The following is a 19,560-nucleotide window of genomic DNA, read 5'->3' as shown; positions in this document are numbered from 1 at the left end:
GGGTCTTTTACAGAACGAAAGTTTTTAGTTTACAAGAACTCCAGTGTATCAGTTTGTGTTTTTATAGATTATGCTTTTGGTATCTTTTTTTTTAAAAGATTTTATTTATTTATTTGAGAGAGAGAGAATGAGAGACAGAGAGCATGAGAGGGAGGAGGGTCAGAGGGAGAAGCAGACTCCCTGCCGAGCAGGGAGCCCGATGCGGGACTCGATCCCGGGACTCCAGGATCATGACCTGAGCCGAAGGCAGTCGCTTAACCAACTGAGCCACCCAGGCGCCCTATGCTTTTGGTATCTTAAGAACCTTTTGCCTCACCCTAGATCTTGAAGGTTTCTCTTATGTTTTCCCTAAAAGTTTTATGGTTTGACATACTACATTTAAGTCTATAGTCATTTTTAGTAAATGTGTAAATTAAGAGACTTAGGTCAAGGTTTATTTTTTACTGATGGATATCCATTTGCTCCAGCACCGTTTGTAAAAGCTGTATTACCTCTGTTGAATTACTTTTGCACTTTATCAAAATCAGTTCGGGGCCTATTTTGTGTGGGTCTGTTTCTGGGTTTTCTCCTCTATTCCATTGATTTATATATCCTCCCACCTATACCACGTAGTCTTGATTACTATACCTATATAATAAGTCTTGACATTGGGTAGACTGATTCCTCCCATTTTCTTGTCAAAATTGATTTAGCTATAACAAAGTTACAGTTTGTATGATTTGATGTCTAGGTAAATATTATCTTTACTATTTGCTCTTTAAAGCAATTATAAAATGATATTCGTTAATATGCATGCTCCTACTAAAAAAAGTTAAAAATTTTAAATTCCAGTATAGTTAACATACAGTGTTATATTAGTTTGAGGTGTACAGTATAGTGATTCACCAATTCTATAAATAGTGCTCATCAAGATGAGTGTACTGGTGGCGCCTGGGTGGCTCAGTCGTTAAGCGTCTGCCTTCGGCTCAGGTCAGGATCCCAGGGTCCTGGGATCGAGCCCCTCATCAGGCTCCCTGCTCCGCGGGAAGCCTGCTTCTCCCTCTCCCACTCCCCCTGCTTGTGTTCTCTCTCTTGCTGTGTCTCTCTCTGTCAAATAAATAAACAAAAATCTTAAAAAAAAAAAAAAAAAGATGAGTGTACTCTTAATCCCCTTCACCTATGTCACCCATCTCCCATGTCACCCATCTCCCACCCACCACCTCCTCTTTGGTAACCATCTGTTTCTTCTGTATAGTTAAGAGTCTGTTTTTGATTTGATCTCTTTTTTTCCCCCCTTTCCTTGTTGTTTTTTTTTAATTGCATGTATGATTGAAATCGTAAGGTATTTGTCTTTCTCTGACTAGCTTATCTTTTTTTTTTTTAAGATTTTATTTATTTATTAGCAAGAGAGAGCAGTGGGGTGGAGGGGGCAGAGGGAGAGGGAAAAGCGGACTCCCCGCTGAGCAGGGAGCCAGATGCGGGCCTAAATACCAGAACTTTGGGATCATGACCTGAGCTGAAGGCAGACACTTAACCAATTGAGCCACCCAGGCGCCCCGTGACTGGTTTATTTTGTTTACCATTATACCTTCTAGCTCCATCCATGTTGTTGCAAATGGCACGATTTCATTCTTTTTTTTTTTTATGGCCGAATAATATTCCATTGTGTGTGTGTGTACACACCATATCTATTCTTTGAGTAAATACCCAGTAGTGCAATTACTGGATCATAGGGTGGTTCTATTTTTAATTTTTTGAGGAACCTTGGTGCTGTTTTCCACAGTGGCTGCATCAGTTTGCATTCCCATCAAAAGTTTTATTTATTTATTTATTTATTTATTTAAAAGATTTTATTTATTTATTTGACAGAGAGCGCGTGCACAGCAGGGGGAGCGGCAGGCAGAGGGAGAGGGAGAAGCAGGCTCACCGAGCAAGGAGCCCATGCGGGGCTCGATCCCAGGACCCTGGGATCATGACCTGAGTTGAAGGCAGACGCTTAATGACTGAGCCACCCTGGCGCCCCTCAAATAAATCTTTAAAAAAAAATAAAAAGATTGATATATTAGAGAGCGTGCATGCACACAGGAGCGGGGGGGAGGGGGGCAGGCAGGGAGGGATAGAGGGAGGAGAGAAAGAATCCCAAGCAGACTCCCCACTGAGTTCAGGGCCCTATCTCATGACCTGGGGTTCTATCCCACAACCCCGAGATCATGACCTGAGCCGAAATCAAGAGTCAGATGCTTAATGGACTGAGCCACCCAGGCGCCCCCAGAATGTGAATTATTAAGCAACACCTGGTTCAGAGCCTGACATAATATATGCTGAATTTAATTAAAGGTTTGTCTGTTTCTCAAGATTTGCATGGCTCCTTCTCTCTACAGTGGTCTTACTTCAGAAACATGGCTACAGATTGGCTGGGCAGTATTGTGTCCATCAACTGTGGAGATAGCTTGGGGGTCTATCAGGGAAGAGTGTCCGCAGTGGATCAGATCAGCCAGACCATTTCTCTCACCCGGCCTTTCCACAATGGAGTGAAGTGCCTCGTGCCAGAAGTCACCTTCAGGTGAGTGTCCTGACTGATTTTTTCAAGTCTAGTCTGGTGGTTTGTGGAGCTTGAATCTAGGTCCAGTTGCCAATATTCTCTTACATAGGGCTGCTTTTGAGGAGTGTCTTGTCAGGGGTGAGATTTTTGCAGTCTTAACGCTTATAGTCTAGCTGCTGTTTCAGTATAGACTTTGTGTCCTAATTAGCTTTCAGCTAATGAACTAGGGTTTGTGCAACCTTTTTCTTATCTCTGTCAAGCCCTCAATATTCTTATTTAAATGGGTCAAATTCAGAATAATCTATTTTTTTAGGCTTTTATTATTTGTGTTTTCTTATATCTAAGACCTTTGTTGATCTCCCCCCGCACACATAAATGTATCTCTCTTTGTAGATTTGTATTATAATTTATCTTCAGAAGCGCACTGTTGCCAGTAGCTGATGTCCTTAGTTACAGGAACGTATGTTTCTTAGTGTTTGCGGATCTCAAGTTCAGTTGTCTTCATATCCCACTTTTCACCAGTTTGTCACAAAATCTCCCATTCTTAGGTTAAAATGGCAGCAACAACAACAACAACAAAACTGTCAGACAAGACTGTCTGAACAATACCTTCACTTAATCTTTTCTGTAGGAGTATCCATTATTAATGTCTTACCCCTTCTGAAATCTCAATAGAAGGCGTAACCTCTGTGTTCAAGGCTACCCTTATCCCATGTGCTTTATATACTGTCCTTTTCTGTCTCCTTTGACACCGTTCTCTTTTGTGTCTTCATTTTCAACCTTCATACCTGTTTTCCTCTTCGCGTTCTAACGTTCCCAGCCTTCCCCCACAGTTCACACCCTCCTACATACCCACACCCACCTACACACAGGCACACCCGCACACCCACACACCCTCCACAGGTTGCTTTTGCCATTAGGTGTTGCCCTGTCATTTCCCTTCTCTTTATACCAACAGTTCTTTTCAGAGCAGAATAGTCTGCTTTCATTCCCTTTGTGGCCTCCTTCTCTAGTCCTTCCTTACCCCCACCGTTACTTTTTTCTAACTTATCATCTTGTTGAACTAGCTCTTGCCAAAGTTATAAATGACCTAATAGCCAAATTCAGTGGCAGTGTCTTAATGTTAACTTTATTCAGATGCTCCCTAAGTGTTGAAGTGCCCTCTTTAATTTCTCTGTCACCCCTTTGGGTTTTCTTTCCATGTATTCCTCCATTCCTTTACATCCCCCCGGCACCACATTTTCTCACTTTTTAAGATTGGTTTATTCAAGTTTTATTTTTGATTCTTTTCTTAGTCTGTAATCTCCCTAGACCATTTCATGTGTACTTCTTACATTAATGAGACTCCAAATCTTTAAGACCCATTATCTGAACTCCAGACACTTATTTTGTCTATTGGCCACTTCCAGGTGGATATCCCAGAAAATATCTTATAAGATTTTCAAAGCTGAACTCATTATGTCACCTGCAGGTTTCTTTTTCCAAAGGTCTGCCCTTAATTGGTGGGTAATGACACCTTTCCAAGTTAGAAACTTAGAATCATTGTAAATCCTTCTTTCTCTTTGTTCCTCATGTTCAGTTAGTCGCCAAACCCTAGGGATTCCAAATTGTCTCTTGGGTTCATCCTCTTCTCTCCCTTTGCATTGTCACTTGTCCTATTCATCCCCTCTTATTTCTTGCCTGGTCTCCTAATGGGTGTTCTTTCCTCTAGTTTTTCCACCTTCTCTACAGCCACCAGAAAAATCTAATGTGGTTATGATCTAGCCCCCGATTACCTCCACAGCTTTACCTCCTGGTGGCCCTCCACAAGCATCTTTACTGTTAGTAACACAATGACTTGGCAGTTCCTCAAGTGGGCCACATTTTCTCAATCTCTGAGCCTTGGTCTGTGATGCCGCTCTCCCTGCTATACTCTGCAGGGCCAACTCTTACTTTCCCTCCCCACTTAGGCTTTGCTTAAATGTTTCATCCATCTCTGCCACAGTAACTTACATATTTTGCTTTTGGGATCTCTGGTACTCTATACACACCTCTGTCATAGTATTTAACACTTTTGGTTGTCTACTTGTCTTTTCCACTGACCAGACTGTTCCTTTTTGGGCATGTGTTGCTTTTCATCTCTGTTTATTCCATTCCTAGCCAGGGCTTACCATATAGTAAGTATTGTATATACGCTTATTGAATGACAAAGTGTGTGAATGAATGAAAAAAAGCCATTGGGCATTCTGGAAATCTAAGATGCTGGTGATAGTTTTGTGATTAACAATAGGTCTCTTTAAAGGCCAGTGCTGTGTCAGTTGACTGTTGGTGCCTGAGCCTTGTCTTTAAGTACTTTACCACCTTTCCTCACTTTTGTCTCTGATACTTCAATGAAATGGAGCCCTGCCATTAAGAGGTACAGATTTCCAGTTATAAGTAAGTAATAGGGATGTAAAGTACAGCATAAGGAATATAGTCATTAATATAAAATAACTTTATATAGTGACAGATGGTCACTAGACTTATTGTGGTGATCATTTCATGGTATATATAAATATCAGATGACTATGTATACCTGGATTTGTATGTCAACTGTACTTCAGTTAGAAAAAAAAAAATACAGCTCTGCAAAAGTGTAGCTGGTTGCTATTGATCCCAGTTTCATCATTTTTATTACTGTTAGACATTTTGTGTGGTTTTTTTTTTTTTTTTACATTGCCTGTATTTTTAATGTGGTAAGATATCCATAACATAAAATTTACCTTTTTTTTTTTTTAAAGATTTTATTTATTTAACAGAGAGAGAGAGACAGACAGAGGGGGAACACAAGCAGGGGAGTGGGAGGGGGAGAAGCAGGCTTCCTGCCAAGCAGGGAGCCCAATGCGGGGCTCGATCCCAGGGTCAAGACCTGAGCCGAAGGCAGATGCTTAACGACTGAACCACCCAGGCGCCCCAAAATTTACCCTGGGATCATGACCTGAGCCGAAGGCAGGTGCTTAAGGACTGAACCACCCAGGTGCCCCAAAATTTACCCTTTTAACCATTTTTCAGTGTACAGTTCAGTGGTATTAAGTACATTCACATAATGTGCAACCATCACCACTATCCATCTCCAGAACTTTCTATCCTCCCACATTGAAACTTCATACCCCATTAAAACGAACTACAGTCCCCCTTCCTCTAGCCCTGATAACCACTTTTTTACTTTCTTTCGCTGTGAATTTGACTATTCTAGATATCTCATATAAGTGGGATCATTTAATAATTGTCCTTTTGTGATGGCTTATTTTACTTAGCAGTAGTGTCTTCAAGGTTCATCCATGTTGTAGCACGTGTCAGAATTTGCCTCCTTTTAAAGGCTGAGTAAATATTTCACTGTATGTCTTTACCATATTTTGTTTATCCATTCATCTTACAGGGGACACTTGGGTTTGCACCTTTTGGCTATTGTGAAGTATGCTGCTATGAACATTGGTTGTAACACTCTTACAGTTTTGAGACTTGGACTCTTTTGTGTATTTCAGGGCAGGTGACATTACGGAATTAAAAATTCTGGAGATACCAGGTCCTGGAGAAAACCAACATTTTGGAGACCTTCATCAGACAGAATTAGGCCCATCTGGTGTTGGGTACCAAGTGGGTATCAATCAGAATGGCACGGGCAAGCTGGTGAAGAAGCCAGCCTCTTCCAGCAGTGCCCCTCAGAATATCCCTAAGAGGACAGACGTGAAGAGTCAGGATGTTGCTGTTTCCCCACAGCAGCAGCAGTGCTCAAAGAGCTATGTGGACAGGCACACGGAGTCCCTGAGTCAGTCCAAAAGTTTCCGCCGTCGGCACAACTCTTGTAAGTTGGATCAAGTTGATGTTTCTTCTTAACCTTGTGTTTCAAGGCTATAAGCTCTTATCCACTGCTGTTCTTTAAACAAATTCTTTATTACCCTCGTAAAAAAGGATGCTGGCAGAGCGTCACAAAAATACAGCATGATCGTCTTACTGCAGGGCTAGTCCCTCAGGATATTAAGGGAAAGAAAATAAGCTGTTAGAGACTCACACCAGCTCCCTGCCCTCTCCCTCCACTTAACTTCCTTCACGAAAAGTCAGTTACCTACCTGGAGTTCACATAGATGAACGCCATTATTGTCTTTAATCTGGTAACTGATGGAGGTGATGATGTTTGAGTGAGCCTGCACTTGGCTGTTCCAGGGGATTCTTGAATAACTTGTGATTTGGCTTCCATCCTCAAGAAGAGAGGAAGGTACTGGCCTACACATCTCTGTGATCAGACAGTTTCTGACAGACTAAATTTTAAATTTGCTGTATTCCCTGTCCTTACACATCAAGGAGAAAATGCACAGGTGTATTGATTGCCTAGTTTTGTTTGGCACTAACAAATTGTTGAATGCCATTTACTCACTATGGAACCATAGATAATTCACTAGAATCTGGTATGCTCTTTAACATATGCACTAGAATAATGTTATAAAAGTGAATTATAATAGATTCACCAGAATCTGTGTGGTATCTGTGTTAGGGGCCAACATTTTTTTTTAAAGATTATTTATTTATTTATTTGACAGAGACACAGCGAGAGAGGGAACACAAGCAGGGGGAATGGGAGAGGGAGAAGCAGGATTCTGGCTGAGCAGAGAGCCCGATGTGGGGCTCAATCCCAGGACCCTGGGATCATGACCTGAGCCGAAGGCAGACACTTAACAACTGAGCCACCCAAGTGCCCCGGGGCCAACATTTTTAAGTTTTGAAAATGCCTTGGGTGCCTGGGTGGCTCAGTCGTTAAGCATCTGCCTTCAGCTCAGGTCATGATCCCAGGGTCCCGGGATCGAGTCCCATATCGGGCTCCCTGCTCGGCAGGAAGCCTGCTTCTCCCTCTCCCTCTCCCCCTGCTTGTGTTCCTGCTCTCGCTCTCTCTCTCTCTGTCAAATAATTAAAATCTTTAAAAAAAAAAAGAAAATGCCTTGATTTTGTGAATAAGCTATTGAAATTTTGGAAATTAAAAATATCTATTTCTAGACATTTTCCTTCATTGCTTAAGTAACTGTCTGAATTGGGGCACCTAGGTGGCTCAGTCAGTTAAGTGTCTGCGTTTGGCTCAGGTCATGATTCCGGAGTCCCGGGATCGAGCTCCGCATTGGGCTCCCCACTCAGCGGGGAGTCTGCTTCTCCCTCTCCCCCTCCCCCCCGATTGTGCGTGTGCGGCTCTCTCTCTCTCAAATAAATGAATAAAACCTTAAAAAAAAAAAGTAACCGTCTGAATTGACAATAATTGAAAACCTGAGACTGAAATTGAATTGTTACTTCTGTATCCTTTGAAAAGCTGTAGAATGCTTGGATAGAAAATTTATTCTTTCCATTTCTACTTTAACCCTCTCTACTTTGCTTTACTCTCCCTTTTTTATTTATTTTTTAACATTTATTTATTTATTTTAGAGAGAGAGCTTGTGCATGCACTTGTGTGCAGGAGTGGGGAGGGGGGCACAGAAGGAGAGGGAGAGAGAGAATCTTAAGCAGGCTTCATGCCCAGTGTTCGGACCCTGAGATCATGACCTGACCTCAACAGAAGCCAAGAGTTGGGTGCTCAACCGACTGAGCCATCAGGTGCCCCTACTCTCGCTTTAAAAAGCCCTTTTTTCTTTACTGAAAACATGAACTTGTTTGTTTAAAGTTCAAATATTCAAGCAGTTTATAGTTTCTCATGTGCTTGGAGACAACCTTCATTAGCAATTTTTTCCTACATACTTTTTGCTCCTGTTATTAGTGTCTTACATTACTAAGGTAGTTTTGTTATATTAATGAGCTAATGTTGGTACATTATTAATTAAAGTCTGTATTTCATTCCGATTACCTTAGTTTTTATCTACTGTTCTTGTTAAAGACTTCTGTCCAGCACACCACCTTATATTTAGTAGTCACGTCTCCTCTTGCCTCTGATGGTTTCTCAGACTGATTGGTTTTGGTGACCTAGACTATTTTGATGAGTACTGGTCAAGTATTTTGTAGAATATCCCTTTATTGGTATTTGATGTTTTTCTCATGATTAGATTGTGGTTATGTGTTTGGGGGAGGAAGACCCTGGCGATAAGTTATTTTCATCACATCATATTAAGGGTATGTAATATCAACATGGTTTATGACTTGATGTTGACCTTAATATCTTGGCTGAAGGAGTGTGTGTGTCACATTTCTCCTCTGTAGAGGTCTCCCCACCCCTTCCATATTGGAAGGAAGTCTCTGTGTACAGCCCACACCTGAGGAGTAGAAAGATATGCAGAGTATCTGCATAAATTATTTGGAATTCTTCTACATCAGAGATTTGTCTTTTCTCCCCTGTTTATTCAATTATTTATTTTTTATCAGTATGGATTCATAGTTATTTATCTTACACTTTGGGTTATAATTCATCACTGCTTTATTTCAAAGATTTTATTTATTTATTTGACAGAGAGAAACACAGCGAGAGAGGGAACACAAGCAGGGGGAGTGGGAGAGGGAGAAGCAGACTCCCTGCTGAGCAGGGAGCCCCTGGGGCTCCATCCCAGGACCCTGGGATCATGACCTGAGCTGAAGGCACTTAACGACTGAGCCACCCAGGCCCCCATCACTGCTTTATTTTAGTGCTCAAATTGTTTCCGCTTTGGCCACTGGTAGCTGTTTCAGTTAGCTCCTGTTTTCCTTTGACATTACCCCATTCTTGTGGGTGGGTTTTTCCCTAGTACTTCTGTACTTTTTGGCACTACAGGATGTTCCAGGTTTATCTTCTCTATTTCCTACCCTAGCCCTAGAATCAACCATGTCTCCAGGGAGTCCTGTTTCTTTTATTGGAGAATGGTATTACAAGCCACTATCTGGGTGCTAGGTGTGCTCATTGCTACTGGGTGTTGCCTTTTCAGCTGACAGGGCAGGGAAATAGATTATCTGTATACTTGTCCAGTGTATATACATGTATCTATTATTATTTTCCTGTGTAACTTTACTATATTAAGCTAAATGTGAGTTCATACTGATGTCTCCAACTCAAATCCATTACCACATTGCATCATTCTAGTCGCCGCCTTTTTTTATGTGTGATTTCTCACTCTAACAGTGAGAGACCTGTCTCCTACCATCTGCCATCCATTGGCTTAAATGATTTCATTCTAGTATACAGGTATAGCACTATCAGAATTGCCAACCTGGACCCACACTCCCTTCATTGACTTGCTTTATCTATTTGTAACAGATTGTTTTGTTGCCTTCTGCCGTCCATCCTGGGATCCTCCCACCTCCTCGATGATATTTTAAAAATTTGCATACATTAAGGCTTATTCTTTTTTAAAGATTTTATTTATTTATTTGAGAGGGGGAGAGAGAGAGTGCACAAGCTGGGGGAGGAGTGGAGGGAGAGGGAGCAGCAGAGGGAGAGGGAAAAGGAGACTCCCCGCTGAGCAGGGAGCCAGACTCCAGGATCATGACCTGAGGACCTGAGGCGAAGGCAGGTGCTTAAACAATTGAGCCACCCAGGAGCCCCATTGGCTTATTCTTTGTGTTCTTAAGTTCTGTGGGTTTTAACAAATTTAGTGCCTCTGTGGATTTTAACAAATATAGTGCCTTGTATCCATCATTACAGTATTGTACAGAATCCCTGTTTCACCAGTTCAGTCCTTCCCCTTTTTCTTCCATGATCTTTCCCCCACCTCAGCAACTATTGATCTTTTCACCATCTCTAGTTTTGCCTTTTCCAGAATATCACATAATTAAGATCATGCAGTGTGTAGGCTTTTGAGACAGGCTTCTTTCACTTAACAATGTGCGTTTTAAGATTCATTCATGTCTTTTTGTGGCTTGATAGCTCATTTCCTTTTATTGCTGAATAATATTCCACTGTACGGATGTGTCAAAGTTTGTTTATCCATTTATCTATTGAAGGGCATCTTAGTCGCTTCCATCTTTTGGTGATTATGAATAAAACTGCTGTAAACATTTGTGTGTGGGTTTTGTGTGGACATAAGTTTTCAGATCAGTTGGGTAAATACCTAGGAGTGTGATTGCTGGATGTTATGGTAAGACTATCTCTTTCTAATTTTTTTCCCCTTACCAACAATTACACCAGCTCTCTTTTGAAAGAGTGCAGTTAAGTTCAAAACAAGTAATTTATTTGATCTTTAGTAAGTCATTATGGTAAAAAAGTGGGATCACTCTCAGAAGCATCCCCTGCTTGATGCTTTTTCTGCTTTTGCTAATTAGTCTATTCCCTAGATTTTTTTTTTAAAGATTTTATCCATTTATTTGACAGAGAGACAGTGAGAGAGGGAACACAAGCAGGGGGAGTGGGGGAGGGAGAAGCAGACTCCCTGCTGAGCAGGGAGCCCCTGGGGCTCCATCCCAGGACCCTGGGATCATGACCTGAGCAGAAGGCAGATGCTTAAGGACTGAGCTACCCAGGCGCCCCAGTTCCCTAGATTTTTTAAGTGCACATAAATAAGGTAAAGAGATCATGGCAGTAAATGTTACTCTCATTCAGAGAACTTCTTTTGAATCCAGATTAATGTGGAAAATGTCTGTGGCCTGGGAATTTGATGATGAGATGTGGCTCAGAATTGGTTTGTGATAGAAGGTAGAGTTGCCTTTATGTATTTGTTCAGTGAACCCTGTAAGATGAGTAGAAAGGTCTGCCAGAGAGTTTGCATTTTATGTGGCATTTTAAGGATTCCAAGAAAATAGATTGGTTTTTTTCCCACTGTAGTTGTAGTTGTAATGTAGATTATCAGTGTTTTTCTCATCAATGAGTGAAGAAATGGAGATTAAGTATTTTTCTCATTGGAGATATATAAATAGAATTTTCTCTGGTATATGTGCATTGATATTGAGACTAGTATATTCCTAGTAGGAATATAATCTCTCTGGCTTTTAGTGTTCTTTCAAGGTTAATGATGAGTTGTTGAGGATTTGTTGGTTCTAGTTACCTAATCCAACGTTGATGAGAGATTTAGCACAAGCAGATTTTAATCTCTTCTTTAGGTTGTGTGTATATGTGGGGTGGTTATAGAGGATAGTTCCTGTGACCTTTGTCATTGAACGGACCACTGAGAATATTTGTCAAGTAGATGAATGGAACATGAGTGCTGGGGAGTAGAGGGAAACCATTTGAGACCACCTAAGGATACAGGTTTGTGTATGGTTTGTTCAGTGTAACAGTGATCCCACCATCTGAGGTTAGAAAGTTTTTATGGTCCTACTGAGGTCCTCCTGTGACTTAACCTCCTTGGGTGTGCTTCATCCAACAGGCTTGAAAACCCTGGTGCTGCTGCTGGAACCCAAGAAGTTGACTGATTACTAAGGCCTGGAATTTGGGGAGTTGAAAAGAAGGTCCCAGATGCTCTCAGTCACTTCCTCATGAAGCCCATTGAGTCTGACATTAAAACATTTGCAATTTGACCTTCAGGTGCCCTTTAGCGTGCTAACTGCAGGACAAAGTTCCCCTTTACAATATGTGTGTGACAAAAACCAATAAATAAGTGGCAGTGAGGGTTACACAACAATGAGTTTGTTGTCCTGGCCAAAGGGCTTTTGTGCCAAAGGCTGGCAGCAAAATGGCACAGGAAGGCGGCCAGCCTCTAGTCTTAACACATACTTGGCCCTTGTAATTGAAAGGTAAAGAAATCTATGAAGCACTCTTTATCTTTTCCAAGGGAAGTGCTTTTCCCTCTTAGTGGCCTGAGGCCATTTTAAATACAGAGCCAGGCCCTTTGGGCTGAGTAAGCCAATTATTGAGACCGCTTATTCACTCAGGACTTCCTAATATTTTTATTAAAGTATGAGCAAAAGGAAGAATAAGAGACAACTGAGCATATTGGCCTGCCTTTCATTTACTTTATATTGTCTTATCTTTTTCTTGCTGACCTATGATGTCAGTATTTCCTCTTGGGTATTTTTTCACTGTCTACTTTCCTGACAGTATTTGGAACATAGCTGGTCTTTAGTGTATATTTGTCAAAAGAGTGAATGTAAGGTCTGTCTTCAGAGAGAGCGTGAGGAGAAATACCCGATACCTTCTAAAGCCACAACTCTGGTTTGGTTGCAAGTGGTGTTTGTAGAGTCTTCAGGCTGAGCCAGAAATGGCTTCCCATTTTGCTGCTTTTACCCTGTCTTCTCTTAAATTGATTAATTGCTTATCTTCATCTGTCATTGTGATAGATCTGGGATAGTTCATTGTCAGTTCCTGCTGGGCACAGCTGAACTCCTTTCCTCTGAAACCCGGGCCTTATGTTCCCTCTTGTATTATTGTTGACAACTTCATCTTCCTGTCCTTTTCAGTCACGCACAGTTTTTTTTTTAAAGATTTTATTTATTTATTTGACAGAGAGAGACACAGCGAGAGAGAGAACACAAGGAGGGGGAGTGGGAGAGGGAGAAGCAGGCCTCCTGTGGAGCAGGGAGCCTGATGGGGGGCTCGATCCCAGGACCCTGGATCATGACCTGAGCTGAAGGCAGACGCTTAACAACTGAGCCACCCAGGCGCCCCAGTCACGCAGTTTTGATAGCTGCCTTTCTTTCCCACAGTTAATCTCAAGTTGCCTTTTCTTTTGTGACCTCTTTAGACTCTTAACTTTTGTTGTTTGCTTGGGGTGTTTTTAGTTTTTGTGTGTGTGTGTGTCCTTTTTTTTTTTTTTTTGATATGGCTGTTTTTATTCAGAGATTTGTGTATTTATGGTGAGCGAGCCGTAGAATTGGGTGACAGGTCTGAATGACATGGCTCTGCCCTTTGTTGGATTACAGCGTCCTTGGGGAGTTAGAGTAAGAATACAGATAACTGCAGAACAAAGTAGGTAGCATAAGGCAAGTGCTAGCTGAACGGTACCCACAGTGCCGCAGGTGGTCAGATGGGGGCGATCTTTCAGCTGCAGTTATCGAGGTGGTGTGTTTGGGCTGAGTTTGTAACAATAAAAATGAGAAATAGCTTAAAAGCTCATCTGTAGGTATGATACAGATCAATAGGGTATACTCTATAAAAAATCATATAAAAAGATATTTGGAGAAATCTTTCATGAAACAGAAATAAGCTCCTAGGGGCACCTGGGTGGCTCAGTCATTAAGCGTCTGCCTTCAGTTCAGGTCATGATCCCAGGGTTCTGGGATCGAGCCCCGCATCCGGCTCCCTGCTCGGTGGGAAGCCGGCTTCTCCCTCTCCCACTCCCCCTGCTTGTGTTCCCTTTCTTGCTGTGTCTCTGTCAAATAAATAAATAAAATCTTAAAAAAAAAAAAAAAAAGCAAGAAAAGCTCCTAAGCAAGAAAGCAAGGTATAAAATTTTATAAGATGGATGCATGTCAAAATGTTAAGTGAATATCTGCAGTTTTCTATATATTTTATGCATTACTGTGAAGTTATTTTTATTTTATTTTTTTAAGATTTATTTATTTATTTGACACAGAGAGAGAGACAGCGAGAGAGGGAACACAAGCAGGGGGGAGGGGGAGGGAGAAGCAGGCTTCCAGCTGAGCAGGGAGCCCTATGCGGGGCTCAATCCCAGGACCCTGGGGTCATGACCTGAGCCAAAGGCAGATGCTTAACGACTAAGCCACCCAGGCACCCCAGTTAACAAAAATTTATTTTTAAAAAAGGAATGCTTGTTTCCTGTTCTTTTTGAATTCCTTTTTAGCATTGTGCTGTACTGAAGAGGTTTTTTGCCTTTGCCTTACGTGCTCATTTTCTTGATATGATCCTCTCTCTGCTAGTTCTTTTAACTTTGCCTAGGTCTGTCAGAGTTATGTGGTTTCCCTACTCGTTTCCACAAATAGCATGGAATTTGGAATCTGACAGCTCAGAGTTCAAATCCTAACTCAGACATTTATTAGCCGTATCAGTTTGGAGCATCCTTAGTTTCTTCATTTGTAGAATGGTAATTTTAATCGGGTTGTTTTGAAGACAAACAGATAATGTGTATATCAAAGCCTAAGATGGTACCAGGTACATAGGTTCTGCAAGATGACAAGTGGAGTGAGTCCTTAGTGTCTTCCTTTGCTCTTGGCTAGTAAATGATTATAGACAAAAATAACCATGTTAAGTATTTTCTCGCTTTCCAAAACCTTACAATACTTTAAAGTATTATAACAGTGAAGTCACCTTTGAAAAAGCTCGTGGTAAATGTTCATGTACAAGTGGATTATATTAGGGTGCTCTGAGTAATAGAAACCTTACCTCATGGCTCAAATAACAGAGAGAAATTATGTCACAGGTGGAGTCCAGAGTTGGGACATTTCCAGGGATAGTACAATCAGGCCTTCAGTCTTATTTCTGTGAAGCTCTCCTTTGTGTGTTGGCTTTGTCCTCAGACTGAAACTAGTTGGGTCCAGCAGTTCTGTGTGTCCCATCCAGATTCTTCAGAAGGAGAGAAGACACTGTCTCTTCCAGTGTATCATCTTAAGCAGGGTTTCTTAACCTCAGTACTCTTGATATTTTGGGCCAAATAATTTTTTGTTGTTGTGGGAGACTGTCCTGTGCATTGTAGAAAGTTTAGCAGCATCCCTGGACTCTACCTTCTAGATGCCAAGAGCACTCCCCAACCACCACCAGTTGTAATAACCAAAAATGTCTCCAGACACTGTCAAATGTCCCATTGGGGTAATATTGCCCCTGATTGAGAATCAGAAGTTCTTTAGGAGTGAGGAAACCTTTATCAGAAACTGCTGGGATGCCTGGCTGGCTCAGTTGGTTAAGTGTTTGCCTTCGGCTCAGGTCATGATCCCAGGGTCTTGGGACTGAGCCCCCCATCAGGCTCCCTGCTCAGCAGGGAGTCTGCTTCTCCCTCTGCCTCCTGTTTTCCCCCTGCTTGTGCTCTCTCTCTGACATAATAAATAAATAAAATCTTAAAAAAAAAAAGAAAAGAAACTGCTGCAAGAGCTACCCTCTGTTGCTGCCCCCCCCCGCGCCGTCCTGTCTTCTTGACCAGTATTCTTCTCATGCCCATGCTTGAATCAGTTGTTGACATGAGCACCACCTTGATTGATTCAGAAATTAATCCATTCCTTCACCTTAGAGAAGGGTATAGTATCTATCTGAACAAAAATGGGTTTTATTCTGAGGGTAGAGAGGTCTGGATGTTGGATAGGCAGCAACAGAGTCTGCTTATGCAAGAAACTCTAAAATTGCCTATCTGTGGTAAGGGCCTATTGAAAGTGCATGGTGGAAGATGCAGGCAATTTGATTGTTGGGTCTGCAGAAGTGATTGGGAGTGATAGTAAAGGGGGGTGAGAGTAACAGGTGAGGACTGGGGTTATGTTATATTGTTCACCATGGACTCTCCAGCACTTAGCACAGATCCCAGTGGATAGCAGATGCTTAATGAACATTTTTGAATGAATATAGAAAAATGCTGATCAGAATTCTCTCCTGAGTGAAATGTGTTTTGGATTCAGTAAGCTGTGGTGTGATTATAGGTGTAGTTGGCTGAAATGAAGACACTCATGGAGACCACCCCCATTTGTATCTTTCAGATAAACTATTCAGCTTCAAAGAAATTACGCTTTGGCCTAAATAGTGCCTTAAAATAAGCATGAAGTATTTCACTCAGAATATTGATGTTATTTCATTAGGTTTCTTGTACTTCCTCTTTTAAAACTAAGCATTTCTGTGCAACTCTTATTTGGCTCACCAATTTATTGACTTCTACCGTACATACATACCGTATATATATCAGATACAAGACCTGAGAAGACAAAAAGGACTAGATAAACACAAAGTAAACCTTTACAGTAATAATGGTTTAAATTTGGCTCAATGGTTCAAAATATTTTGCTTATTAAAAAATTAATATTTAGTTAGAACAATGATTAACTGAGTCATTGACATTTTTGGGGGTGATGGGGAGGTGATGGATAGGTTTATTACCTTGATTGTGGTCATGGTATAACAAGTGTTTGAATATGTCCAAACTTATAAATTGTACACATTAAGTATGTGCAGGTTTTTGTATACCGATTATACTTCACTAAAGCTGTAAAAACAAAAATCAGTGCTGCTTGTACCTCTGAGCAGATGAAGCCCGGGTGCATCTTTTCTTGATTCCCAGGGGTGAATCCAGAGCTGCAATAGACCTTGGCTGACTTTGTGTTTCTTTAGTATTTTCCCCTTCTACTAATTTTGTGTTTTTCTTTGTTTTTGGTTTGTTTATAGCTAAGCTGTTTCCCCCATTGGTAGCAGCAGTGATGAGGGGTTTGGCTTTATGATTTGATCACTTGATCTCTGTTAGGGGATTAATGTTTCTAGATACCTACTCTGTTGGGTGAGAGACAGCAGAAAATCTGGTTAGTCTTTTTAAGTCTTTTCTATTTGTCTGTTTTGAGCTCAAGTCAGTTAAGACTTCCATCCACACTGGGAGAAGATGAGCTCTTTAACATCTAGACTGGTCTGTGTTTACTCTTGGCCCATGTCTGAGATTTTAGAATTAGAGCTGTAAGTGCTATTTCTCTATACGTATGTCTGTAATTCAGAAAGTTCTTTACCTTTACAAATTAAAAAGGATGAAATAAACAACGATTTTTAAAGTAATATTTTATTAATGGTTCAGAATTTTTTTGCTCATTAAACATTAACATTTGGTTAGAAGAGTAATTTAGCTGTGACTCATTAATTTTTAAAATCTTGGTATACCAAGAAAGAAAATAGTAACCATGCTAGTTATTTCAGACGAAATTTAATAGAATTGGTTAAGTAGGTGTCAGAAGCCCAAAAAAGCAAGAAGAGACATTGAGGGAGGGGAAGCAGGGAAGAGGTTGCCATTATCAGAACCTGGACGTTCAGAGAACGGACTTCCCAGAGAAGTACCAGAGCCAGTGCCGGTACTTCTAGGGAGTTGCAGTGAAGCTTGTCCTGTCTACGTGTGCCAGGAAGAAAAACTGGAGACTGGAACCGACTGCCAGGGCAGTGCTGGTGCAGATAGCAATCAAACAAGGAGAGAGTCCCTTCTCATTCCTCCTTCCTTTCTCCTTCCATCCTCTTCAGGTATCTCCTACTGGTAGTGGAACCTAACAGGAAGCCAGCTAAGGAGGGAAGAATGTAGTTTGTAGAGTTCCAGCCTGGGATTGCGAAGATTGAGTGTAGAGTTGAAAGACAGTAGTGTAGGGGCACTTGGGTTAGGTGTCCAACTCTTGATTTCGGCTCAGGTCATGAGCTCAGGGTTGAGCACCCCACGCTGAGCTCGTGTGTTGGGCTCTGCACTCAGCGGAGAGTCTGCTTGTCCCTCTCCTTCTACCCCAGCTTGCACTCATGTGCTGTCTCTCAAATAAATAAAGTCTTAAAAAAAAGGACAGTAGTTTAATAAGTGACACACTTATAATTATTATTACTAATTATTATTATTGAAAGAGAGGTTCAAAGGACTGGTCCTGGAAAAAAATTTTTCGTGGCTGAAAAGTCATTAGCTGAAAAAAAAAAAAAACAAAACCAAAAAGAATACCTCTGAGAGGCATGATGGAGAGCAGGGTGAGCAAACTTCTGTAAAAGGTCAGATGTTAAATACTTTCGGCTTTGCAGGTCATAAGGTCTCTGTCTTAAGTACTTTTTGTTGCTTTTGTAGCACAGAGGTAGCCTTAGACAGTATGTAAACAAATGAGTGTGGCTTTTCCAGTAGAACTTACCTACAGAAACAGGCAGTGGGGCTGGATTTGGCAGAGTTCAAATAGTTTGCAGACTCCTGATTAGTGTGAAGTTAGTCAGTGATAGTCCATTTGGATTCATGTTTGGAATAACCTTGATACTTTTTAATTTGGGAGACCATCTTCTTAGACCTGGTTAATTTTTTGAGAACTTCATTCTAGCTAAAGAAGGCCTATTAAGAGGGGCACCTGGGTGGCTCAGTCGTTAAGTGTGTGCCTTCGGCTCAGGTCACAGTCCCAGGGTCCTGGGATCGAGCCCCACGTTGGGCTCCCTGCTCGGCGGGAAGCCTGCTTCTCCCTTTGCCACTGCCCCTGCTTGTGTTCCTGCTCTCGTTATCTCCCACTCTCTGTCAAATAAATAAATAAAATCTTTAAAAAATGAGAAGGCCTATAAGAGGAATAGGGAAGTGTTCGCTCTGCCATGCTCTTGTTTAGTTATGATTGCATTATTAGTATTATTTTAATACATAGTTTCTTTATAGGAATCTTTTTAAGCCACTCACTCACTCAGTATGCTTTAGTAGCTAAAAATTGATACAATTGCACAACAGTGTGAATGTACTTGATGCCACTGGACTGTATACTTAGAAGTGGTTAAGATGGTAAGGTTTTTGTTATGTATATTTTACCATGATAAAAAAAACTGATGTTAAGTCCACTTGCACGGACACGCTTCTTCTTATGGAACAGCACTCTTTCCTCTGATACCTCCAATACTGGCAGTGATTGGCTGGCATGAAACCTCATGAGGGTGCCAATTTCTATCCGTACATTAAACTCATAAATCTTAATTTTCTACTCTTTTTTAGTTCAAAAATAAAGAGAAGATTCAGTGTCTTCTTTTTTTTTTTTTTTTTTAAAGATTTTATTTATTTATTTGACAGAGAGACAGCAAGAGAGGGAACACAAGCAGGGAGAGCAGGAGAGGGAGAAAGAAGCAGGCTACCCTCTGAGCAAGGAGCCTGATGTGGGGCTCGATCCCAGGACGCTGGGATCATGACCTGAGCCGAAGGCAGACGCTTAACGACAGGTGCCCCGAGACCTGTTTTCTAATAGTACGCCTTGGTTTAATATTGAGGCAGAACATTAGTCCTGCACACTGGACTTTTTTTCTGGTTCTTCCCCTCCCTACTATATTGCTGATGGTGTTATCCTGACCTATGTTTTCATGCCTGCTCTCCCATTCCTATCTCATCCACATTTCTATGATACTTTATATAAATTTCTACTCTAATTCTTACCACATTGTATTTTAGTTACTTGCTTTTTATAGCTCTCCTCCTTCCTTTCTGAGTAGCATGTCTTGGTTATACAGTTTACTCCTAGCACCTAGCTGTGGCACACAACATGCTCCCACTAAATGTTTTCGTCAGATTATTGGACCTAGAACTTAACCCAGATTTTGACAGGCTTGT

At 41.3% G+C, this 19,560-nt stretch overlaps 1 protein-coding gene across 2 annotated transcripts in view; it reads left to right on the top strand.

Moving 5' to 3' along the window:
- EDC3 (enhancer of mRNA decapping 3) overlaps window positions 1-19,560 on the top strand; it is a 59,342-nt gene that overhangs the window by 16,346 nt on the left and 23,436 nt on the right. For both annotated transcript variants that reach the window (XM_032417218.1, XM_032417217.1), the window contains exons 2-3: window positions 2,361-2,542; window positions 6,025-6,344. In XM_032417218.1, coding sequence (XP_032273109.1) covers window positions 2,379-2,542; window positions 6,025-6,344 — 484 coding nt within the window. In that variant the 5' untranslated portion in view covers window positions 2,361-2,378. The remainder of the gene's footprint in view (window positions 1-2,360; window positions 2,543-6,024; window positions 6,345-19,560) is intronic.

The sequence above is a fragment of the Phoca vitulina genome, unplaced genomic scaffold (assembly GCF_004348235.1).
Source record: "Phoca vitulina isolate PV1807 unplaced genomic scaffold, GSC_HSeal_1.0 scaffold20, whole genome shotgun sequence".
Taxonomy (NCBI): domain Eukaryota; kingdom Metazoa; phylum Chordata; class Mammalia; order Carnivora; family Phocidae; genus Phoca; species Phoca vitulina.
The sequence above is the reverse complement of the archived record's forward strand: the minus strand, read 5'-3'. Positions and strand labels throughout refer to the sequence as shown.